The sequence below is a fragment of the Drosophila subpulchrella genome, chromosome 3L (assembly GCF_014743375.2).
Source record: "Drosophila subpulchrella strain 33 F10 #4 breed RU33 chromosome 3L, RU_Dsub_v1.1 Primary Assembly, whole genome shotgun sequence".
In the NCBI taxonomy this organism is placed as follows: Eukaryota; Metazoa; Arthropoda; class Insecta; order Diptera; family Drosophilidae; genus Drosophila; species Drosophila subpulchrella.
In genome coordinates this window covers 29,103,592-29,122,933 of record NC_050612.1, presented here as the reverse complement: position 1 = coordinate 29,122,933, position 19,342 = coordinate 29,103,592, and the positions used below count along the sequence as shown (strand labels likewise).

The following is a 19,342-nucleotide window of genomic DNA, read 5'->3' as shown; positions in this document are numbered from 1 at the left end:
TGTTTTTCTACAATTAATGGCCAGCAGCGAATGTCGCGCTACCTTCTTGGGACTGTCATTCATTACTGGGGGTATAGGTAGCTCCGCCCTACCTGAGTCACTCTAGCCTCCTAGCCCCCCGTGGAAACTGCCTCTGTGCATAGAATATTTGCGTTTATTTAGACGTTGTAAAAATTATAATTATGTGTGCGTGCCTGCCATGCACATGAGCCTGAAATCGGGGGTTTGAAATAAAACCATATTTTGCGATCACTTCGGTTAGATAAGATCCAAGGCATGACGTCTTGCTTAAAGCCTTCGCCGGTCTAGGCCACTTTAAGCCATAACTGACAGCACAATTTGCAACTGGGCAAACACGGCCAAAACGATGGGAAACCGAAGGGTAGAATGTTTCGCAAGCTATAAATAATTATTTAATTTAGACGCCGACAAGCGGGTGAGACCATAGACCAGAGAGCGTTCTATGCAAATTTTCTGAATATAGACCATAAATTCGCAACCGAACCGAAAGCCCGATGAAGCCATCATTTACGCCCTACCTTTAATAATTACGAGTATATACATATGTATGTATGCCGATACTTGCGGATATTAAGTTGCGGCAAGTTCACTGACCACCGATGGACTTCAACGGGCAACTCCGCCGAACCACGCCCAGCCAACTCGATGGAGAGTACTTTGGAAAACCGCTTTCAGCGACAGTTTTCCCCTGCCTTTTTCCGCCCTTTTTTTCGTCGCTGGCTGGTTCGGCTGCTAATTCCCAGCTAGCTTACAAAATGGCAAATAGTCGCAGCTGGCAGCCATTTTTCTGGTATTTCTCTTTGTTATTGATACCCTGGGTAAGTAGGGACTAATTGGGGTTTATGGGTTCTGAAAGGTAAAGACCTCATAAGGAGATGGGTTAAAATGTAATGAATAACATGTATATATCAAAGACAATCAAAAATTATATCGTTTTTTTAGGATAGGAACTAAGAAAAAATAATTTTGAGTTATTGTTTTAAATATGATAGAAGAAATTCTTCTTTTGCTATTATAAGTAATAATACATTTATTGACATCTTTTTTTTAGCTGAAGAAAGCAAGCAACAACGTGTATATATCTAAGGATTGTACAATTAATCAAAGCAATTGACCGTATATCACATTAACTTTAATTTTGAGTGACTAAAAAAAAAATTTACCATGCTATCGTACTATTTTGATAATATTTAAGCGAATATAATTGCTATAAAACTGAAGAATAAAAATCATAAGTCGGTGACATAATGAATATGAAAAAAGGGTATTCTCCTTGTCGATCTAACCCTTCGAAGAAGGCTGAGCTTTGTTTTTCGCAAAGCTGCAACGGAAACATTGCATAATTAAAAAATAGCTGCTGTTTACGAGTAGATTGTTTGTTTATTGTGTAGTCATCTCCAGCTTTAAACCATTTTCCCTCCCCCACATCGCATAAGCCCCTTATTACTTTTCTCCCTTTTTGCCAGTTTTTTAATTTAATAAAGCGTAGTATTTAAATTAATTAATGAGCAGCACAGCTGGCGGTGTTAATGTTGTTACAAGTGTAAAGCAAGTACAAAAACAGGTGCGAGGAAAGTTACGGATTTTGGAGGGTTATTCACTGAAATAGTTGCTCCTTCTCGAGGACGACTAATTTGAGATCTTCGGCCAGCTGGTCGTATTCATTGTTCAGGCAACTGAGCATCTTGCGATGGATTTCCGGTCTAACGACTCCGGAGCAGTTGGTCTTGCAAAGTTCCCGGAACTTGTCCAGGTGAGCCATTCGCTCGCGCTGGAGCTCCTCCTTCTGTTCCAACTGGTTGTGTACCTGGAGCAGATCCGCCTCGGTGGGCGGTGGCTTTTGAGCCGAAATATTCCGGCGATAACGACGCCAGGTGTTTTGTTGACATACCAACACCTTTTTGCGATACCACTTAAGAGCAACCTGCTCGAATCTTCGATCCAGAGCCTGCAATCTCCCGAAGTCCTCCAAGCCACTTCCCCGAAAGCAAGTCTTGAACAATTTCAACTGGTTGGGTTTTCCCCGCCACCGTTTCACACGTTCTAAGGCTCTGTAGGCTCCAATTATGAATCCTTTAACTCGAAGATCAGTTCGCTTGGTATCTAGTGGGGGAGCCGGCATATCCTTTACATCCTTCATTGTACCGTCCAAGTTGTAGTACTCCAGGCACTGGACACGCAGCTTCTCCCTACGAATCAGTAAAGCCTGAACTTGCTTATCTTTGAAAAAAGTTGAGGGAAGGGACTGCCCCCCAGTTTGTCTGGCCATCAGAACAGGAACATCATCATCCTGATTCCTTCGGAAGTTCTTTGGGGGCGCAGGGGGCGGAATCTTTGGTTTACGTCCTTCGGGAATGGAATATTCAGGCTCTGAAGTGTTTCTCAAACGTTCGGCCATTTCCTCGAAGCAGTCTTTCAAGTTTTTCACAGCACTCGATCTGCGGGTGACCTGATCTATAACATTGGTTATCTTTTGAAGTCTCTCCTGCGATGTGGAGGGTGCTCTCTCGCTTTCTCGATTCGAAGCAGAATCCCCACTATATCTTGACCACTTTTGATAGTACTTCTTCATATTCTCCATGGAACTTACACTCAAAGGGTGCTCCTCATTGCTTGAAAGCCCCTCTTCTAGGTCTTGGACTCTCTTTTTTACACTTTGTCCTTTAACCTCAGTAACACATTCAGGGCAAGTCTTCGGCGAACTGGAACTTGTTTGCGAAGAAATGGAACGTGTCTTCGCTGTTTCAATTATCGTCACAATGCTGGCAATACTGCTGCTGGTGGGTTCCTTTTCCGAAGGTTCGGAAACTTCCTTGATGGGTTCCAGTTTCACAGATCGAGGGATATGAGTAAAAGTCCTCTTAAGTGATACATTTCGGGAGGAAGAAGATGATTTGCCTTCCCCAATACGTTTCTGCTCCTTTGATTGAGTTTCCGGAATATTTTTAGTGGATTTAGTAGACGAACCGATTTTGGTGTTGCTTTGGGAAGATACCTTCTTGCATGAGTGGCCTTTGTATACGTCCAAAATCTCATTCAGATTCCGGCTGCAGTTCCGCACATCCGTGAACGGCTCCTTGAGAAAACCAAAGTCCTTCATGTGGCCATGCATTAGCAACATCAGGCTGTTCCGGGCCAGCTTCTGGCTAAGCGGAGTCCTCTCAAAGACCTTCATCCACCTGGCCATGATTAGGCGATCCGACTGAAAGGCCCTCGCCAGATCGACATCCCTGTAAATGGCTACCTGCTGCCTGAAATGGCGATCCAGTAACTCCTCGCTCGGTTCTATGGATGCCATGTTCGCATATTCAGCAAGATTGGACTATTTTTATTTTCGTAAATGTGTTTCTTTTGTTTTACCGGAAAATTTGAATGAAAACCACCCGCCGACTGAAATCGGAACAGGAGTGGGATTATGTGGCCTAACTTTGCGGCTGTCACCGAGCGTTTCTCTACCACAAGGAGCCGAGTGGCCCAAAAGTGGAGCTTAGGGTTTCTCAGGAATGCGTCAAGTGGTGGGCCCAAGTCTGGTAACAAGCACAAGGAGCGGCGACACCACACTGAAAATAAAATACACACAAAGGGTAATTCTTTTGATAACTAAAATCGTTTCAAATGGGTGCAGAAATCTACTATAGGTATATGTATTAAACTCGTTTTAAATTGTGGCTTTACAAAAATCGTTTAATTTTAAAAATATTAAAAATGTTTGTCTGAAATCGATTTTTTTTGCAGGTGTTCTTACAAAATATTTACATTAGGATCCACATTTGTATGAAAATTCTTAAGGGACTTAAAATCTACGCATTGGCTTAACAAATTTGGATTACAACCAAAAAGTGTTTTTAATATTCCACCTATTTATAGTTTTATTTCATATATTGACAATGTTAGAAAGGGGAGAACGATTTTTTGTTAAGAAATGTAATTGGCATACGTGTTCTATGAGTAATTTGTAAGTAAGCTTGGGATTTTTATAACGTCTATGTCTTAAAATATTCTTTAAATTTCGAATACATTTAATGTACACGAAGATGTACAAAATAAATGGGAGAGAAAAGGACTTTATTTTTAATTTGGCTCTAATGATTGTACAAATTGTACAATCTTCTTTAATTTTTTCAGAGCTTTGTGATTGTATTTTAAAATATGTATAATTTATTCATAGCCATACAAGCACAAGTAATTATTTATTTCTAAGTGTACAGCAGCGGCAACAAAACAGTGTGCGGTTGCGTTGCCACGTAAATTTTCATTAGCACAGCGCGCGTATAAATTAGGAAAATGAAGCAGCAGCGGCAGTGGCAGCGGCAGCAGGCACTTGAGTGCACCGCAACCTCCATCAAGATGCCCCCTGGTGGGGTGAGTGGGTGGTTGTGGGCGGTGGGCGGTGGGTGGTGCCTGATGGGCGGCTTAACCGCAACGACAACAACAACGACGATACGTAGGTGCTGCGGCTTGTGGCGAACTGCGAGCAAAAGTTGCAAATGCCCGCCTGCTTGCCTGCATAAATTTATATTGTTAAACATGAGCTAGAAAAAAGCACGCGCAGCCTGTCAAAACAAAGCAAAAAGCAGGCAAGAGCAAAGAAATGGCCTGACATGCAAAGAGCGGTTAGAAAAAGTAAAGTAAATGCATAACGTACCTCGCAAAAATAGAATACCTTAGTTATAGTGCAGTCAGAGTTCACAGCAAGGCTAATAAAAGACCTCACAGGCAAATGGGGTCCTCTTGAGATATTTTTTTATAAAAATTGTTACTTGTGATATGTCAAACTTGTGTTAAACTGATGAGACTATTAAAAATCCAAACCTTTGACAAAAATTCCGTCGACTAATGGTTAGGCCAAACTTCTGAATTTCTTTAGTAGAATTTAAATACGATACAGAAAAAATATTTTGTTTTCTTAGTTTGGTATTCTTTCTAAGCAAATTTTTTTAATTTAAAAGAGTTCGTTATAAGATATTTCTTTCTGTTCGATCGCAATGTTAAGCTAACTATCTGGCAACGCCTTGATTATTTAGCTTATTTGGTCACACTGAAGTTTCTGTTTTTTTATTCTGCGCACGCGTGTTGTTTTATTTTATTTTTACTTTTTTTCGTTGAGATGGATCTTAAGAGCCATTATTGCAAAAGTCAGGTAAATGGCACTATTTCCATAACCACACGTATGGTCCTTAACGATACTCTGAAGTCCTCGCTGGAGGAGGGAGCGGGTGAAGTAGGTTCCTAAATAAACATTGAACGTTTCAAATTTTATAGGTCAAATGTTTATTTTACAGCTCTATTTAACTTGCATACCCAAGCGTTGCACACCGGAGAAGATGGCGAAGGTGGCCAGCGAACTGGGTGAGATCTACGCCCTGCGCTTTAAGATCGATTTCTCGGGGTATAGTCGTGGATATGCCTACCTGCAATATGTCAATACGCCTCTCAAGGAAGCTGCACTGAAGTAGTGAGTTTTCTTTTTGGGTTCTATGATTAGAATACAATGTTAATCGGTTACAACTCTCAGTCTGCCGAGGCGATTCCGACAGATGAACCTCCCCATCAGGGTGATGACATCCGTGAATAATCGCGAGCTCGTGCTGAATCGGGTGCAGTCGCTCAGGCCCTGGCAAGTTTACCAGGAGATGCGCAAGATATTTCCCTTCACCATCCTTCGGGTCTACGAGCTCCGACCCAACGGCCAGTTCATCTATATCTTCCGCTACCGCAACAATGACATGGCTGCATGTGCCCATCATAGGATAAGAAATGCCATCCGAAGGTTCGGGGCACGTGCTGGCATATCCTGGTTATGTCAAAGTCACTTCTTAAGTGGGGAAAAAAACGACCATTGCTGCCGAAAACTACAGGACAGTTTGCTATCCGACGCAGGTATAGAAAGTTATTGTTTTACGATTTAAAAATTGTTTAAGGTAGATAGAGTAAGTTGGCTGCATAAGTTGAAAAGGGATTTAGAAAAGGATTGTGTTTTAAGAATCCTCCCTAGTAATATATGTACAATTATTAATACATTTTCAATTTTTCTAAGTACAAAATACCAAATCCCCAATGGTAATGTAAGAACGCTATGAAAATTATTTTAGGGTTGTCTATGTTTATTTTGCAGTTTTTTTTTTAAATTTTTTGCTTCAATCCATTTTTTTAAACTTTTTTATATATATGTAAATACTTATAAATCAGCTGTTTTGTGAATGACATTTTGGAACAACCTTAAATATATATGTTTTGTAATAGTAATAATATGTCGAGAAATCCCAGTCAAGACTAGAATCTTAGTACAGGGGATCTCTTAATTTTTCCCTATATGCTACCTATATTCGTTCTTAGCAACTTTTCTCCTTCAAGCGATTTTTAAACTAAGCTGCAGAGATTTTCATGACACATTGGATAGTAAACTGTTTTTCTGCGTATTCGAATGAAACATGAACATTGCCCCTCAGTAAAACTAAGTGAAATGGTATTGCATTGTTCCTGGCAAACCCTATTGGCCCGAAGCTCCTCAGTCTGACGAAATGCAGCCGCAGCTTGTTGACTTCATTAACTCGGGGCGAAAACAGAGAGCAGCGATAAAAATAACAAAAACAACAGCGGGTCTGCAGTTTTTCGCATGCAAATTAATGCAGTGTCTTTGGAGTGCCGGAGTGCCAGGACTTTCAGGGCAATGCGACAGCCTGCGGCATAATGCAATTAAATGAGTGCAGCGAGCAGGAGTCGCTGCAGCCTCCGGCTGGCATTGTGTTGTAACCGGAGTTGGAGTCTGGGACCTCGGAACCCGGTCTCCAAAGTGCAATGATCGACGGACAGGAGGAGGAGGGTGCTCAGTGCCTGCCAGCTCAGCCGTCAGGCAAAGGACGAGGTACGAAGGACAGGTCCGCTGCGCATTCTAATGCGATTGCCGCACTTGACGGGATGTCGTGGCAAGCGGAAACGGATGTTGTTGTCCTGCTCCTGCCGCTCCTGTTGCCCTGCCCCCTCCTGGCTGCAATTAAATTAGAGCCTGAAATCGAAATGCAGTCATCGCAATGATGCAAAAATAAGAAGCTGCAAAAAAAAGAACTCACTGTCAGGCAGCTGGCTCATAAATATTCATTAAATTAAGCACAAGTCGAGACATCTTCAGGGGTTTACTGAAAAACAAGCCGAGCTGAATGTTTTTCCAAATCATTTGCATTAATTTGTTAATTCAGGCGCGACAGCCACGCCCCTGTTCACTCACTTAAAGACCATTAAAATTTCAAAGCCATGTGTGGGATTGTGCGAGACTTAACCCATAGCAATCTGCTGCTCTGCGCACAGCCCTCCTCCACTCGCCGTTGAAGGGTTAAAGTCATGAAGCCGCATCTGTGACGCAATTCCAAAGACCCCAAGTTTGCTTCTAATTTTCCTCTACTTTCCATAGGTACGTTAGATTGCAGGCATCCATTTTTCGAACTACAGTTGGTATCAAAACAGTATGGTTTTACAGAACTCTATCCTAAAATGCATATACTAGCGGTATATTTATCTGTTTACTATGTTTATAAAATGTTGAATTTGACATTAATATTTTAGGAACCAGATGCAATTGATTCTTATATATTCAGAGTCCTTCAAAAGCTTTCAAGAGATTCCCTACATTAAAAACCTTAATCTTTAATTAATTAATTAATTAAATTTTAAGAATTTGAATTATAAAATATTCAATATTTTTAATACCTTAAGGCTTTTCCTAAAATTTCTTATAAGGCCTTTTATCGTCTGATATTGTATTTTGCGTGCTCAAGTTTTGCCTTATAACTTAAGTTAAAATTAAAATATGATAACTCTATGGCAATGTCCTTTTAACCTGGTCACCACTGTAGTGTGACCCATTTTCGAGTCTGCGATAGAGGGCAACTCAGCCTGAGCTTACCTGGTTATTGCGGCAAGTGCCAATATTTGCCTTTTGATGCGAGCGGCAAAGGATGTATAGAGGGGGTGGGGAAATAGTGTTTTGGGGGCGGGACAAAAGTCAAGTAGGAAAGCGGGGGAGGAGCGGCTGCCAACTGACACAGTTTGTTTTAGGCTTTAAGGCGGTCGGTCCTTGGATTTGGGTCACAGATTGCCTGGGACAAAGGCTCTAAAGGATCGGGATCCGGGGGCCCTGCCACCGGAAAGCGAAAGTTATGCACATATTGAGTTCAAGCTTTAAGGGGAATGTGCCAGTCCAATTTCTTGCCGCTTTCAGCTTTTTGAGTGCGGTTTTAGTTCCGTTCTTGGCCCTTTTCCATTTTCGTGCATTTCTCCAACCGCATCTGCAGCAAAGAGCATGACAGATGTGGATGATATACGTGGGAATGGGTATAAGGATGGGGAGGTGGTATGCCCCATGGAATGGATGTGGATGTGGTGAGGGACAAACCGCCAACCTCCAGCACTTAACGCGAATTTTTTGATGATTTTTTAAGCAACTTGTCGTTGGCTTGGAAATGCCATTACCGACATGCATCATGCATATGGATGACTCGGTGTTTTTCCTGTCCTCGTTGGCTTTGGTTTAGCCAGATGGCATACGAATAATGGTTGCCGGGGAGCACGAATTCAAGATGAGCTGGAAACTGTCTTTAAAAAAGTTAGCAACTAGTTTGCCGCTGAAATCTGCATGTTAACCAAACCTGAAAAGCGGAAATGTTTTCATAACTGATGGAATCACTGCAGCTGCGAATATAAAAACTGTGTTTAACTTCGCTCGCCAGCAAATTAAAAATATGTAATCAAAACAAAAGTTTTTATGACAAAAGAAAAACGAAAACATTGCCATTGTTTTTATTCTGAACTTGTAACGATTGAAACAAAACCCAAAAGTTGTGTAAAAGTTTTTAATAGTTAATATAGCCAAATCAAATAAGGCTATCATGAAAGCAATAAAGGTATCTTTACATAAATATATAAACGATTAGTGTTTCAGCTTATGGGAGACCAAAAACAGAGTAAGGATATTTAGTTTTCAAAAGATTAAAGAGACAAAAAGAAAATTATTATTTTAACAGCACTAACTCCACTCTCATTTCATACGCAAGGCAACTTTTCGATTCCCTTCAAATCCAAAGGAATTACTTTCGTGTCCTTTTTCTTTGGCAAACTTCCTCTTGCTTACCAGCTCATATTTTATTAATCAATTCAATTTTGTCGCCAAAAATTATGGAATTTCATCCAGATGCTGCCCGACTGCGTTGACAGCACAAGTTGATAATGACTGCTGAGGAGGGCAAAAAGTGCCAGAAGTTAAAACAACACTTTTATTGACTTCTACGGAATGCCTTTGGAATGCCTTCTTCCCCACCCCCTTTTTCGGCCCTCTGAATGCCTGCAAATTAATGAAAAAACTTGTGGGCGTTGCCGTCCGCGTTGGATATAAAACACAAAAATATTTATTTTTCATAAGGTAAATGGGGGGGGGGGAATAAAGTCCTTGAGGTCGTATTAAAAAATTCCCAACAGCGTCAAGTGGGAACAGTTGTTTTCGCTGGCAAATGAGTTTACGAGCGTGTCGTGTCCTTTTTGCTTTGTTTATGCTGCATATTAAATAAATTTGACATCAGCCACGACAAGTCCTCCGGCTCTCTGGCTTTCGTCTTCGGAGTGTTTTTGGGCAACTTTGCTTGTTGACAATAAAATAACATTTTGCACTCACTTAGCCCAGCTGGGCTTGCCAGCTTTTCCCCCGCTTTTCGGCCAAACTTGCCACCATTCGAGAGTTGTAATGAAAAAACTTTTCGACTACGAAACGTATAAAAAGGCTCATATTTTTGGTCCGGAAATTGGCATGCAATAGAGTTGATTTCTGTGCGCAAATTTATTGTATTTATATACGGAGTATGTACTCAGGCGGCTTCATTAAAACGTACACTTGATCATTGCTTGAATTTCTTGGGCAAACTTTCCATGAGGGAGCGTGCAAGGATGTGGCATAACAATATTACGCATACGCAACGTGAGCCGGAGCTGTTGCTCCATCGGAAGCCCGAGAAGCTGATAGTCAGCCAGCCGCTCGTGGGCATTGCAAATCAATCAATAGAACGCCAGGCGAAGTCAATCGTAAGGAATTTTACGCAACACACAATAAAACCCATATTGCCTTGTGAAAATCACACTGTGGAAAGCGATTAATTTGGAATTGGTTTTGGTTGCATAACAACATCATTGAAAATAGGAATTAAATATTTAATCATTTCCAATCACTGTTTGATTCGATTCTTCCTTTAATATTTTAGCTCGTAGAGAGAATGTTAAATGTTTTTGTGCAACGAAATGTATGTACATATTTTTCAAATAGTTACATTTGTTTAAATTTATTATTCTTTCTATTAAATTGAAAGATACAATTTTGTTTAAAAGAATTATTTATTACAAAATGAATATTTTTAAAACATTTTAAATATCATTATATTTGTGCCGTCTGAATTATTATAAAGAAATGACTGTGCATCATAAGAAGTGCAATGATTAGTATGGGTCTTTTAATTGAAGTATATTGACATTAAATGTGTTCTGGTTAATAAAGTGGCATGTGTGTGCAATTTAAATAGGCCAATTAAACTACTTATAATGTCCCTAATTAAACCGCTTATTATGACCCTATTTAAAATGGCCAATTATGAGCTCAAGTTTTTGTTCGATTTCCTGCAGTGTGCGAAATTGTGAAATGCTATGCGCAATATTGAAGCAGCTGCTCATACTTTAGCTAACATTCCGATGGAGAGTCAAATGGACGGCCAGCAGTTGGTTCTGACTGACAATCGATTATTTGCAGAGTGCAAAATAAAACGTCAAATGAAATAAGGCAGGGCGGAGTGGAATAAAAAGTATAAAAAAATGTATTTACCATGTACCAATGGAGATATATTGTGTGTATGTATGGCCATGCAGCCTTCTTGTTCCTTTGGCATCGGATTCCTTCAGTCGGACGGCAATTTAATTTCAATTTCTCCGTTGCCAGGCCTTGCTTTCTCACCCTCCAACGCCCCCATCACCATCTCCGATTTCACATTATTTATGGTGCAATAAAAAAATATATATATACCTATATAAGGCAACGTACGGGAGGCAAAAACTTTGCATTAGCATAGCAACAATATTTGCCGACTCTTTTGTCCTTGCCACAATTTTGTTGCGAAATTTCATTATGAACGGATGTCGCTTAAGTGCACATTGAATTCAATTAGAGCCCGACAACCCATGCAGTTCTGCATGCTGTCGTAGAATTTGTATAGTTTGTGGATATGCCGGCATATACCTATACATAACTACGGATTCAATCCTGCCAATTGAAAATTGAATTATAAAACATTTCGCACACAATGCCAGGCAAACATGTCCGCTGAGATGTCCTTCGGAGACGCAGTTTGGTCTAAACAGGACTTGGGGAAAACCGCAACCAGATGTTGTCTCCGAGATGGTTTGTCCAGTCTTCCGATTGGAATGCGCTACATTAAGAAGTCAACTCTTTCGGGCGTAAATAAAGCTATTTTCCAAGGAATTTCGATTAAAAATTGGTGCCAGAAAAGTTGCCCAATGCCCATTGCTTCGTCAACTAAAAGTTGGCCAAAGTATGTGATGCGAGTGCATGGCCAAAGAAATGTGGCACTTAAAAGTTGACCATTATCTTGAAATTAAAGGCTGGACATGTCCTTCTTTTAATTTAAAAGTTTTAAGAAGTGCGACATTTTTTAGAACTAAAATCGTAAATGTAAGGTACAAATTTGGTTTAAAAAACTATCCAAAATTATCAACAAATATATTAATAGTTACACTCTTTTGAAAGAGTACTATATTAGTTTTCGCCTTAATAATTTCATAAAAGAGGTCTTAGAATGAAATATTAATAATATGTGGTAATATTTAATGAGATTATTCGTCAAAAATAAACATTATTTTTGATCGACAAAAATAGGTCAAAGCCAAAATATATATTTTGATATATTTTTTCTTGCAAGATATATTTTTGAAGACTTAAATGTAATATTTATAATAAATAATATAAAAATAACCCCTCTAAATGATTGTCCTAGTGCAATGAAACCATTTAATTGCGCCATAATCATCCATCTAGAAAATACTCGAAAGATAAATAGTGCCCCGTACGACCCATTCACTTCTGAGATTCCCCAGGGCCATCTTCGTTTAATGTGTCTACATAATAGCGTTCACCGGCTTCCAACTGGCTGGATTGGCTGGATGCTGCTGGATTCTTTCCTTTCCGCCTCTAAATTTGCTGGCCAGCTGCGGGCGGCTTCTGGGGCTGGCCAAGATGCTGGGCGAGGGTTTCCTGCATCCTGTCGCTTCCTGTGAGCCAGCAGGCCAACGGACCCACCGCCTGGACACCGCACCACCCGGTGGCTGCAAGTGGGAGGTGGAGCTGCTCCTGCTAGTGCTGTGGTGGCCATTATTTCCTGTATTTAATTGCACTACTCTCGGCTGCGGTTTTCTGCTACATTTGTTGCCGCCTGCAAACGACCAAGGACTATAATGTACTTTGGCCAACCGTCCGGCCAGTGCAGTCCTTTCGGGACTCGAAACTCGAAGCTCGGGACCTCACCCATTTACTTCTTTTTTTCCAGTTTTTGGGTTGATTGCCGTTTGCCGGCTTCTTCCTTTGTGACGTATTTGTTGGTCACTTTGCCGGGGCTGTGGCAGTCATCAAATGATTTATTCTTTAATAAGCGTGCTCAGGACATGCAGAGAAATTAGATGTGACCACCACACCCACCTCCTTCGCACTCTCATCGTCCTGCCGACATTTTTCTTTGACGCTCACAAAAGGAATTTGCGCAATTTATGAGTGGCAGGCGGGCTGAAAAAATACCAAAGCAGCGTTCGAGAAATTAATAAGGAAGTCGGGCCAGATCGGAAGTTTGAGCAGGGAGTGATGGAGAAGGGGAGGAAGATGGTTTCTCGAAAGTATTTCCGGTATTTGTGCCATTAAGGCAAGCGAAAGGCGGCGAAAGGTGACAAAAATGCACGCAACCTGCAAATTTTAAGGGGTTCACAGGATGTGCGCTCATAAATATGCAATGATTTTACACTTAAGGGTTCCTAACTTTTTATGAAAATAAACTATAACTTTTCACTGTCTTTTTTTATTGTTTATCAAATTCTTTTTATATCCATTCTCTGAAACCATTTTCAATGCCCTACAAATTATCCTCTTTTTTAGATTGCTAATATAACCACACATAAATAAATTGGAAATATAATATAATAAATATTAAATACATTTCAATTTATATTTATAAATCTTACACGCTCTCTTGCGCGCTCTCTCTCTCTTCGCCACTACGTGTACTGCCGTCCACAGTGATGTATGTAATTATAAATTTGTAAATATTTTTCCAACTCTATTATGATTTATTTTAATTTTTCCACGACGTATTTCATTTACTTATAATTTTCATTGATGTTCTTTTGGCAATGATTTCTATATAGATCTTAGATAGTATATTGTAGATACTAGGTATTTTATTAAACAAACATTTACCGATTCAAAATGGTTCTATATTAGATGTGTTTATAGGCTTACATCTTACATCACCCCCAAAGAAAAAACAATCTCCATTAAAATTTCAAAAAGTTTACTTCATGTTTAAAATCGTTTGTTGAGGTCTAGAAAAATAAAAGCCAAGCCATGAGACATGCTCACGGGGAATTATTTTCGGCAGGGTTCACAGTCCGTTGATTTACTTCTTCAGCAGCAGAGGAGCGGCGGCGGCGGCCACATAGGGACTGGCCACATAGGGCGAGCTGTAGGCCAGGGGCGAGGTGTAGGCGGCGGCGTAGGGGGCGGCGTAGGGAGCGGCGAAGCGGGCCACTGGAGCGGTATAGGCGGCAGCGACGGGAGCGGTATAGGCGGCGGCAACTGGAGCGGCATAGGCGGCGGTGTAGGCGGCGGGGAAGGCGGCGCTGTGGGCCACCGTGTTGGCGGTGTAGCTGGAGGCGTAGGGAGCCACGTAGGCGGCACTGCCCACCACAGCGGGAGCGGTATAAGCCAGAGGAGCGGCGGCCAGAGGAGCCACAATACCAGGCTTGGCGGCAGCCACAGCCACAACAGCAAAGAAGCAGACGGCGAACTGTGGATTAAAATTCCCCTAATTAGTTAATCCTTAAAATCCCCTAGGTCCCTAGAACACTTACGAATTTCATGTTGATGGTTGATTGGGTTTTTCTTGGTAGACTGTAGTGACTACTTGGAGCTGTGAGCTTGATTTGATGTTGAGTTGTTCGGACTGGCCAGTTTATATAGCACCCATACCCAGTATACTTTCCGGAGAAGGCCGCGCTTAAACATGCAGCTGTCGTCGCTGACATCGCCACTCAAAGTCTTTGACTCCGCTCCAACTTACTTGGCCAACTCACGCCGTTGTTGGTGCACACGCACACTTGGCACGTGCGGGCCAAATTCGTAAAGGGCATTGCCGGGTTTCCTAGGCCCACTTGGCCTCCGCGAAATTACATTTTGATTATGCACTTCGATGGTTATTTTTTCGCATAGATTTTTGGTTTTATAAAGTCGAAATTAATGTCGAATGCTAACATTTCCCAAAACTGAATTAATATATTTTATATACAGGTATCACAAAAAAAAAGTATTCGAATGCCATAATATAATATGTCATAAATGCAAAAAAATCATCCTTGTTTATAACCAAAAGAAAACCAGTGAGAAAATACCTATTATAAAATAGAGAAATCCGTCAATATTGAAAATAAGTATTTTTTCTAAACCTTTTTACATTTTCGATCAACTGTTCTTTCTCCGCCTTTCATTAAAATTAAACCAAAAAAATACAAAAATTAAAATCGAAATTCCAAAAACTTAACAAAAAGGATTTACAGGATGAGCAATCCTAACGAGTGCGCCCTGGACCGCCACTTCGCCGCCCAGCTGCGCAACCTGCGAACGTACTCAAAGGAGCATCCAGTCAGCGAGGAGGACTTTGCCATTAGCCAGCTCTGGATGAACCACTTCCAGGAGGCCAAGGGATCTGATAAGTTCGCCCGGAACTGTATGATGATGTTGATGTACGGACAGTTGCAGGAGATCGGTCACTTGAGTAAACCCTTCACTGAAATGGAGAACATGAACCGCTCCATGGATGATCTGCTGAACGAGTACAATGGGACAACGGTGGAGGAGCAGTCGCCGGTGGTCGAGGATGTCCAGGAAACGGAAACCAATGCCTCGAGCTATGGCGGTGGGAGTAGTCGATGCTCGCTTGCGATCCAGCCACTTCCCACACCCGAATTCGAGGGCATTAAACAGGCCAACCGGGATCTAATTAAGGAGATTGACTCGCTGCACATCCGCACGGTGGAATCGGAGAGGCTCTACAGAAGCAGGAACCAAATGCTGGAGGAGAAGGTGGCCGACAAGTACATGGGGGGCAAGCCAGAGCTCGGTCAGGAGAGTGTCTATCTGGCCTGCCGGACGGCGATCGAACTTTTAAAGAATTGGCCGGGCGATACAGTCCGGCTCAACTTCCTGGCCACCTGCCTGGAGCCATTCCTCCGGACGGAACTGATAACCAGTATACAGATCGCTGAGCTCGATCTCAGTTTGGAGGACATACTGAATAACATGGTGATACAGGCCTGCTCGCGAATGGACGACAATGTCCGGATGCTTTATGATCACATTTTGAGGCATGACAAGGACGGGCTCAAGGAGAAGGAGGGGAAGCTGCGCCGGCTACACGAATCCTTGAGGCAGGAGCGTCAGAGGCTGCGAGTTCTTTCCGAGGACCTGAAACAGCGCGAGGATTTCATTTGGAGGCACCAGGCCATCGCTACATTGGCAGTCACAGGACTTCCGCCCGAAGAGCTGGTCAGCCCCAGCATCTCAAAGTGCCAGTTGTGTCACACAGGCAATTCCTTCAGAACAGGACCAATAGATCAAACATACAGGATTGGCAAATTGGAAAAACCCCAAAGCGCCGAAGATCTGCAAAAGCTATCCGATGCACTCAGCGATCTGTCCGTAGACAAATGGTAATCCTCTTACGATAACCCCCTGCCCACACACTTTCCTATATATTTTCAATTTTCTTGTTCGAATCAATAAATCGTTGAGTTGTTTTGAAAAGTTTCACCGCCACCCGCTCTCACTTTTCACCGCCTGCGTCCCTGTCAACTGCAAAACTTTTAATGTAGTTTTAATTTTCTCGTAATCACGGAGGGAAGTTGGCTGTAGTCTTGGAAAGTCGGCAATCATCTACGCACTTACACGGCAGAAATTTAACTTTAAAGTTCAACTTGTATTAATAAAAAAAAAATTTTTTAAAAAATCGAATTAAATTATTTTTAAACAATTTAATCTACACCCCCATATCCGATTCAAGAATAGTCAAAAGGCTATACTTTTTCGAATATTTTTTAATCTTTCGCTTGTGTATTAAAATAGAACACTATGGACTTAGTTTCACAACCGACTGAATCTATAATTGGGTTGGAAAGCGTTATCTTCCGTCCAATCGATAGGAATTTTGGTATGTCACTATAAAAATCAGAAATCTAACTTTTAATCTGATGATTATAGATTATTTCTTCTCAGTGTAGTGACCATTTCTTCAGCCAGCGAAGAGGAGAAAAGAAAACGCAGCCAGAAACAACAAAGTAGGAAGAGCAGCAACAGCTTTGTTCGTAATTAGTTTTTAAGCGCTTCGAAAGAGTGTGTGAAAGGAGGGTATATATATGTACCCTAAGTGGACCCACAGAGTGTGTGTGCCTTTGGTTATGACAACATGCAGTTAAGCACTTCTTAACGATGGCTGACTGCCGATAATGGTCTTTGCAAAAATAAGTGCAATTGATTTTCATGGCAAGGGACATATTTTCAAGAAATAAAATATTTTTATTGCCAAATTTCTAAAATTTAACCACCATCAGCATTTTGGTTAAAAATATATTTTTGAAATCGTTAAATAAAGTTCCGCTAGCTAAATGCACTGCCTCATATTATTTTTAATTTTTCTTAACTTTATCATAAAGAAGAAAGTATAATAAATAAACACCACACAAACTTTAAAGCAATTTTTCGCTTTGAAAGGCGTATAAATTTCAAAAAATTTGATAAAGCCAACACAATTCTTGTCATATGTACGCTTAAGTAGTTTTTCGTTGGCCCAGCCCAGCCCGAAAACCATTCATTTTCCAAAAAGTCAGTGAAAAGTTGAGAAAAAGTTGTCAAAGAAAATGCAGTGCCCCTGCAATACTCAAACTTTCGGCTAGTCCATCCTTCTCCACTGCCGCCTGACAATAGCTCAAAATATGTTGCGCCAACTGTCGATGCAGCCGGAAAAAGAGGGGACAAAAAGTAAGTGTGCGAAAAAAGTTTTCGCTTGGCTTTAATGATGCGTACAGACAGTCAAAGTTTGGTTGGCCAAAATGGAGGAAATTTTCAGGAAGTGACGGAAGCCGAGCGCTTACATTAGTGGCATAAAATTAATGACAAATTTCGTGGGCTTGTGCGGATGCACTGTTCCGTCCCGGGCAATTTCCGGCCAACAAGACCGAACTGCGCAAACAATTAAGGCCAGAAGTAAGGGAATATTTGCGTAAAACTATGGCAAGAAGGAGGACTATACATGGCATCTGCGGCCGCCGGCAAAAGTTGCATTTTTGCGGCACTAAAGCGACTCCGGCAGAACCATTACGGCGGAATGTGAATTGCCCACTGGAGGCGCCCGAGTGCAGTGCTGCTGCCGGTGGTGGTGTTTATCACATGCAGCTAACATCTCCGACGACGCTTAATGGCTTCCTGCCCGGACAGTTTGCATCTGGGCGGGGCATAACACTTCGGGGACTCCCATTCTCCCATTCCGGACTCGCAATACAACCCATCTGCGGCCCAGCACCGTTCCTTAATAAGTTACATCTGTACATTTGCGTTGATTGCGTTGTCCTTGTTTTCTCGTATATATATTTACACTTGGTTAGTCTCTCGGGGCAACTCTTTGCCGGCGTAATGGTGTCGCTTGGCAAAGGTTTCGCCCACAATCAACGGAAAGACCAAACTGGCCTCGGCATATACTTTAACGGGTGTGGCATCCTTCTTGATCTTGCCCCAGGATATGGCCTCATCCGGCCGGGCGCCACTGTCGCTCCCATCAAACTCCGAGGCGGTATTGATGAACACCGAGTAGTCCGCACCGTTCCGCATCAGATTAGCGTTGCAGATGTGATGCTTGATGACGCCGCCGCCCACGATGATCATCCCGCTGTTGACTGCCTTTACGGCCATGGTGTTTAGCCTCCGCAGGTCGGACAGGATGTCCACCACGAGTCCAGGCTGCCGGAAGGAGTGAAAGTACATCATGTCGCCAAGGCTGCCATCCGTCAGTGCGGGACAAAAGACGGGTATTTGATTTTTGGCTGTCCAGTAGTAGATGGAACTGGGATCCGCGATGCGCTCGCCCAAGCGATTGATGATCTTTGAAGGTGACCAGACAGTTCCCTGGGCTTTCTGCTCCGCCAGCATCTCGTCCAGCAGCGGCATCACCCAGTCCTCGAACTTGCAGTAGTTGTCGTTGGGCACCAGCAGGTTGCCAATCCGGTTGATTCCCCGATCGCGCAGATCCCTACCGCTCAGCTCAAAGGAGCCCATAAACGTGGGCGCCAGGCACTTAATGAAGTCCTCCTCCACACCGCCGGCTGTGGTCACAATGCAGTCGATCATGCGGTGTTCGGCCAGAAAACGAATGGTCTCCCGCATGCCGGATGACACCAAATTGGATGTGTAGCCCAGGAAGACTGTGCACTTGCTCCTCCGCCTGATGAAGTCGTCGCTCTCATGGCTGTCCATTTGATCGGCCTCCAGTGGCTGGTCCCTGCAATCCAGCTGCCAGTGTTAGGAGTTTGTGACATTTCGGAGCTGAGTTTTGCGCTAACAACATACCATTCTGTTGATTTCACGGATGGCCAGGCCGAGATTTGTGGCCTGGAAGCCGGTGTTCACATAGGAATCGAAGAGCCTACTGTAATCTACGCCCTCGTTGAAGTCATAGCCCCGAACTTGGGGTGTGTCCTCCGCCAGAGCCTCGCTGCGCTTCAGCACTGCATCCTTGGCCACCGCAGGCTCTGTCGACATTGTAAAAATCCCAGAAATTCAAAATAAACAACGCACAGGGAGCTTAATCCGGAAATAAACATGTGCTGGATGTGGCAGCCCTGGTTTCCGTTAGAGATGGCATTTTAAAAGTAGCTAGATCTAGATCTGGAAGAGGTCTAAAATTTTAGAGGACTTGCACTTGGAATTTGCTTCGAAATAGTTGCCAAAGTAGGAGAGTGCACAAATAAAAAC

General features: G+C 42.3%; 5 protein-coding genes across 9 annotated transcripts; 2 read left to right on the top strand and 3 right to left on the bottom strand.

Annotated features, from left to right (window-relative positions):
• Positions 1-1,469: 1,469 nt before the first annotated feature.
• Positions 1,470-4,820, bottom strand: LOC119553594. 4 transcript variants are annotated; one of them, XM_037864044.1, is made up of 2 exons: positions 4,667-4,820; positions 1,470-3,581 (listed from the first exon to the last, which is right to left on the bottom strand). In XM_037864044.1, exon 2 carries the CDS (start codon positions 3,317-3,319, stop codon positions 1,619-1,621), a length of 1,701 nt encoding a protein of 566 aa, XP_037719972.1. In that variant the 5' UTR covers positions 3,320-3,581; positions 4,667-4,820; the 3' UTR covers positions 1,470-1,618. The 4 variants fall into 4 exon arrangements, with proteins under 4 accessions (XP_037719972.1, XP_037719976.1, XP_037719973.1 ...); XM_037864048.1 differs by having other exon boundaries at positions 4,685-4,703; XM_037864045.1 differs by lacking the exon at positions 4,667-4,820 and adding an exon at positions 3,778-3,886.
• Positions 4,821-5,128: 308 nt separating this feature from the next.
• Positions 5,129-6,205, top strand: LOC119554581. The gene is made up of 3 exons (XM_037865563.1): positions 5,129-5,242; positions 5,304-5,476; positions 5,537-6,205. The coding sequence occupies exons 1-3, from the start codon at positions 5,129-5,131 to the stop codon at positions 5,928-5,930; spliced, it is 681 nt and encodes a 226-aa protein (XP_037721491.1). The 3' UTR covers positions 5,931-6,205.
• A 7,454-nt stretch (positions 6,206-13,659) lies between these two features.
• LOC119554255 (vitelline membrane protein Vm26Ab) lies at positions 13,660-14,287 on the bottom strand. The gene is made up of 2 exons (XM_037865092.1): positions 14,179-14,287; positions 13,660-14,114 (listed from the first exon to the last, which is right to left on the bottom strand). The coding sequence occupies exons 1-2, from the start codon at positions 14,185-14,187 to the stop codon at positions 13,725-13,727; spliced, it is 399 nt and encodes a 132-aa protein (XP_037721020.1). The 5' UTR covers positions 14,188-14,287; the 3' UTR covers positions 13,660-13,724.
• Positions 14,288-14,764: 477 nt separating this feature from the next.
• LOC119553829 lies at positions 14,765-16,126 on the top strand. Its single transcript, XM_037864462.1, has one exon. The coding sequence runs from the start codon at positions 14,882-14,884 to the stop codon at positions 16,034-16,036; it is 1,155 nt and encodes a 384-aa protein (XP_037720390.1). The 5' UTR covers positions 14,765-14,881; the 3' UTR covers positions 16,037-16,126.
• Positions 16,127-17,924: 1,798 nt separating this feature from the next.
• On the bottom strand, positions 17,925-19,206 carry LOC119553194 (probable deoxyhypusine synthase). Of its 2 annotated transcripts, none has more exons than XM_037863444.1 (2): positions 18,938-19,206; positions 17,925-18,880 (listed from the first exon to the last, which is right to left on the bottom strand). In XM_037863444.1, exons 1-2 carry the CDS (start codon positions 19,127-19,129, stop codon positions 17,966-17,968), a joined length of 1,107 nt encoding a protein of 368 aa, XP_037719372.1. In that variant the 5' UTR covers positions 19,130-19,206; the 3' UTR covers positions 17,925-17,965. The 2 variants fall into 2 exon arrangements, with proteins under 2 accessions (XP_037719372.1, XP_037719373.1); XM_037863445.1 differs by having other exon boundaries at positions 17,925-18,869; positions 18,938-19,079.
• Positions 19,207-19,342: the final 136 nt, after the last annotated feature.

What these genes read in the sequence shown, in the direction of transcription:
- LOC119553194 (XM_037863444.1), bottom strand. Translation starts at nt 19,129, where the DNA reads ATGTCGACAGAGCCTGCGGTGGCCAAGGATGCAGTGCTGAAGCGCAGC. An exon ending in TCCGTGAAATCAACAGAATG is followed by an intron (nt 18,881 to 18,937) that starts GTATGTTGTTAG and finishes TAACACTGGCAG; the next exon opens with CTGGATTGCAGGGACCAGCC.
- LOC119554581 (XM_037865563.1), top strand. Translation starts at nt 5,129, where the DNA reads ATGGATCTTAAGAGCCATTATTGCAAAAGTCAGGTAAATGGCACTATT. An exon ending in TGGAGGAGGGAGCGGGTGAA is followed by an intron (nt 5,243 to 5,303) that starts GTAGGTTCCTAA and finishes TTTATTTTACAG; the next exon opens with CTCTATTTAACTTGCATACC. An exon ending in AAGGAAGCTGCACTGAAGTA is followed by an intron (nt 5,477 to 5,536) that starts GTGAGTTTTCTT and finishes TACAACTCTCAG; the next exon opens with TCTGCCGAGGCGATTCCGAC.
- LOC119553829 (XM_037864462.1), top strand. Translation starts at nt 14,882, where the DNA reads ATGAGCAATCCTAACGAGTGCGCCCTGGACCGCCACTTCGCCGCCCAG.
- LOC119553594 (XM_037864044.1), bottom strand. Translation starts at nt 3,319, where the DNA reads ATGGCATCCATAGAACCGAGCGAGGAGTTACTGGATCGCCATTTCAGG.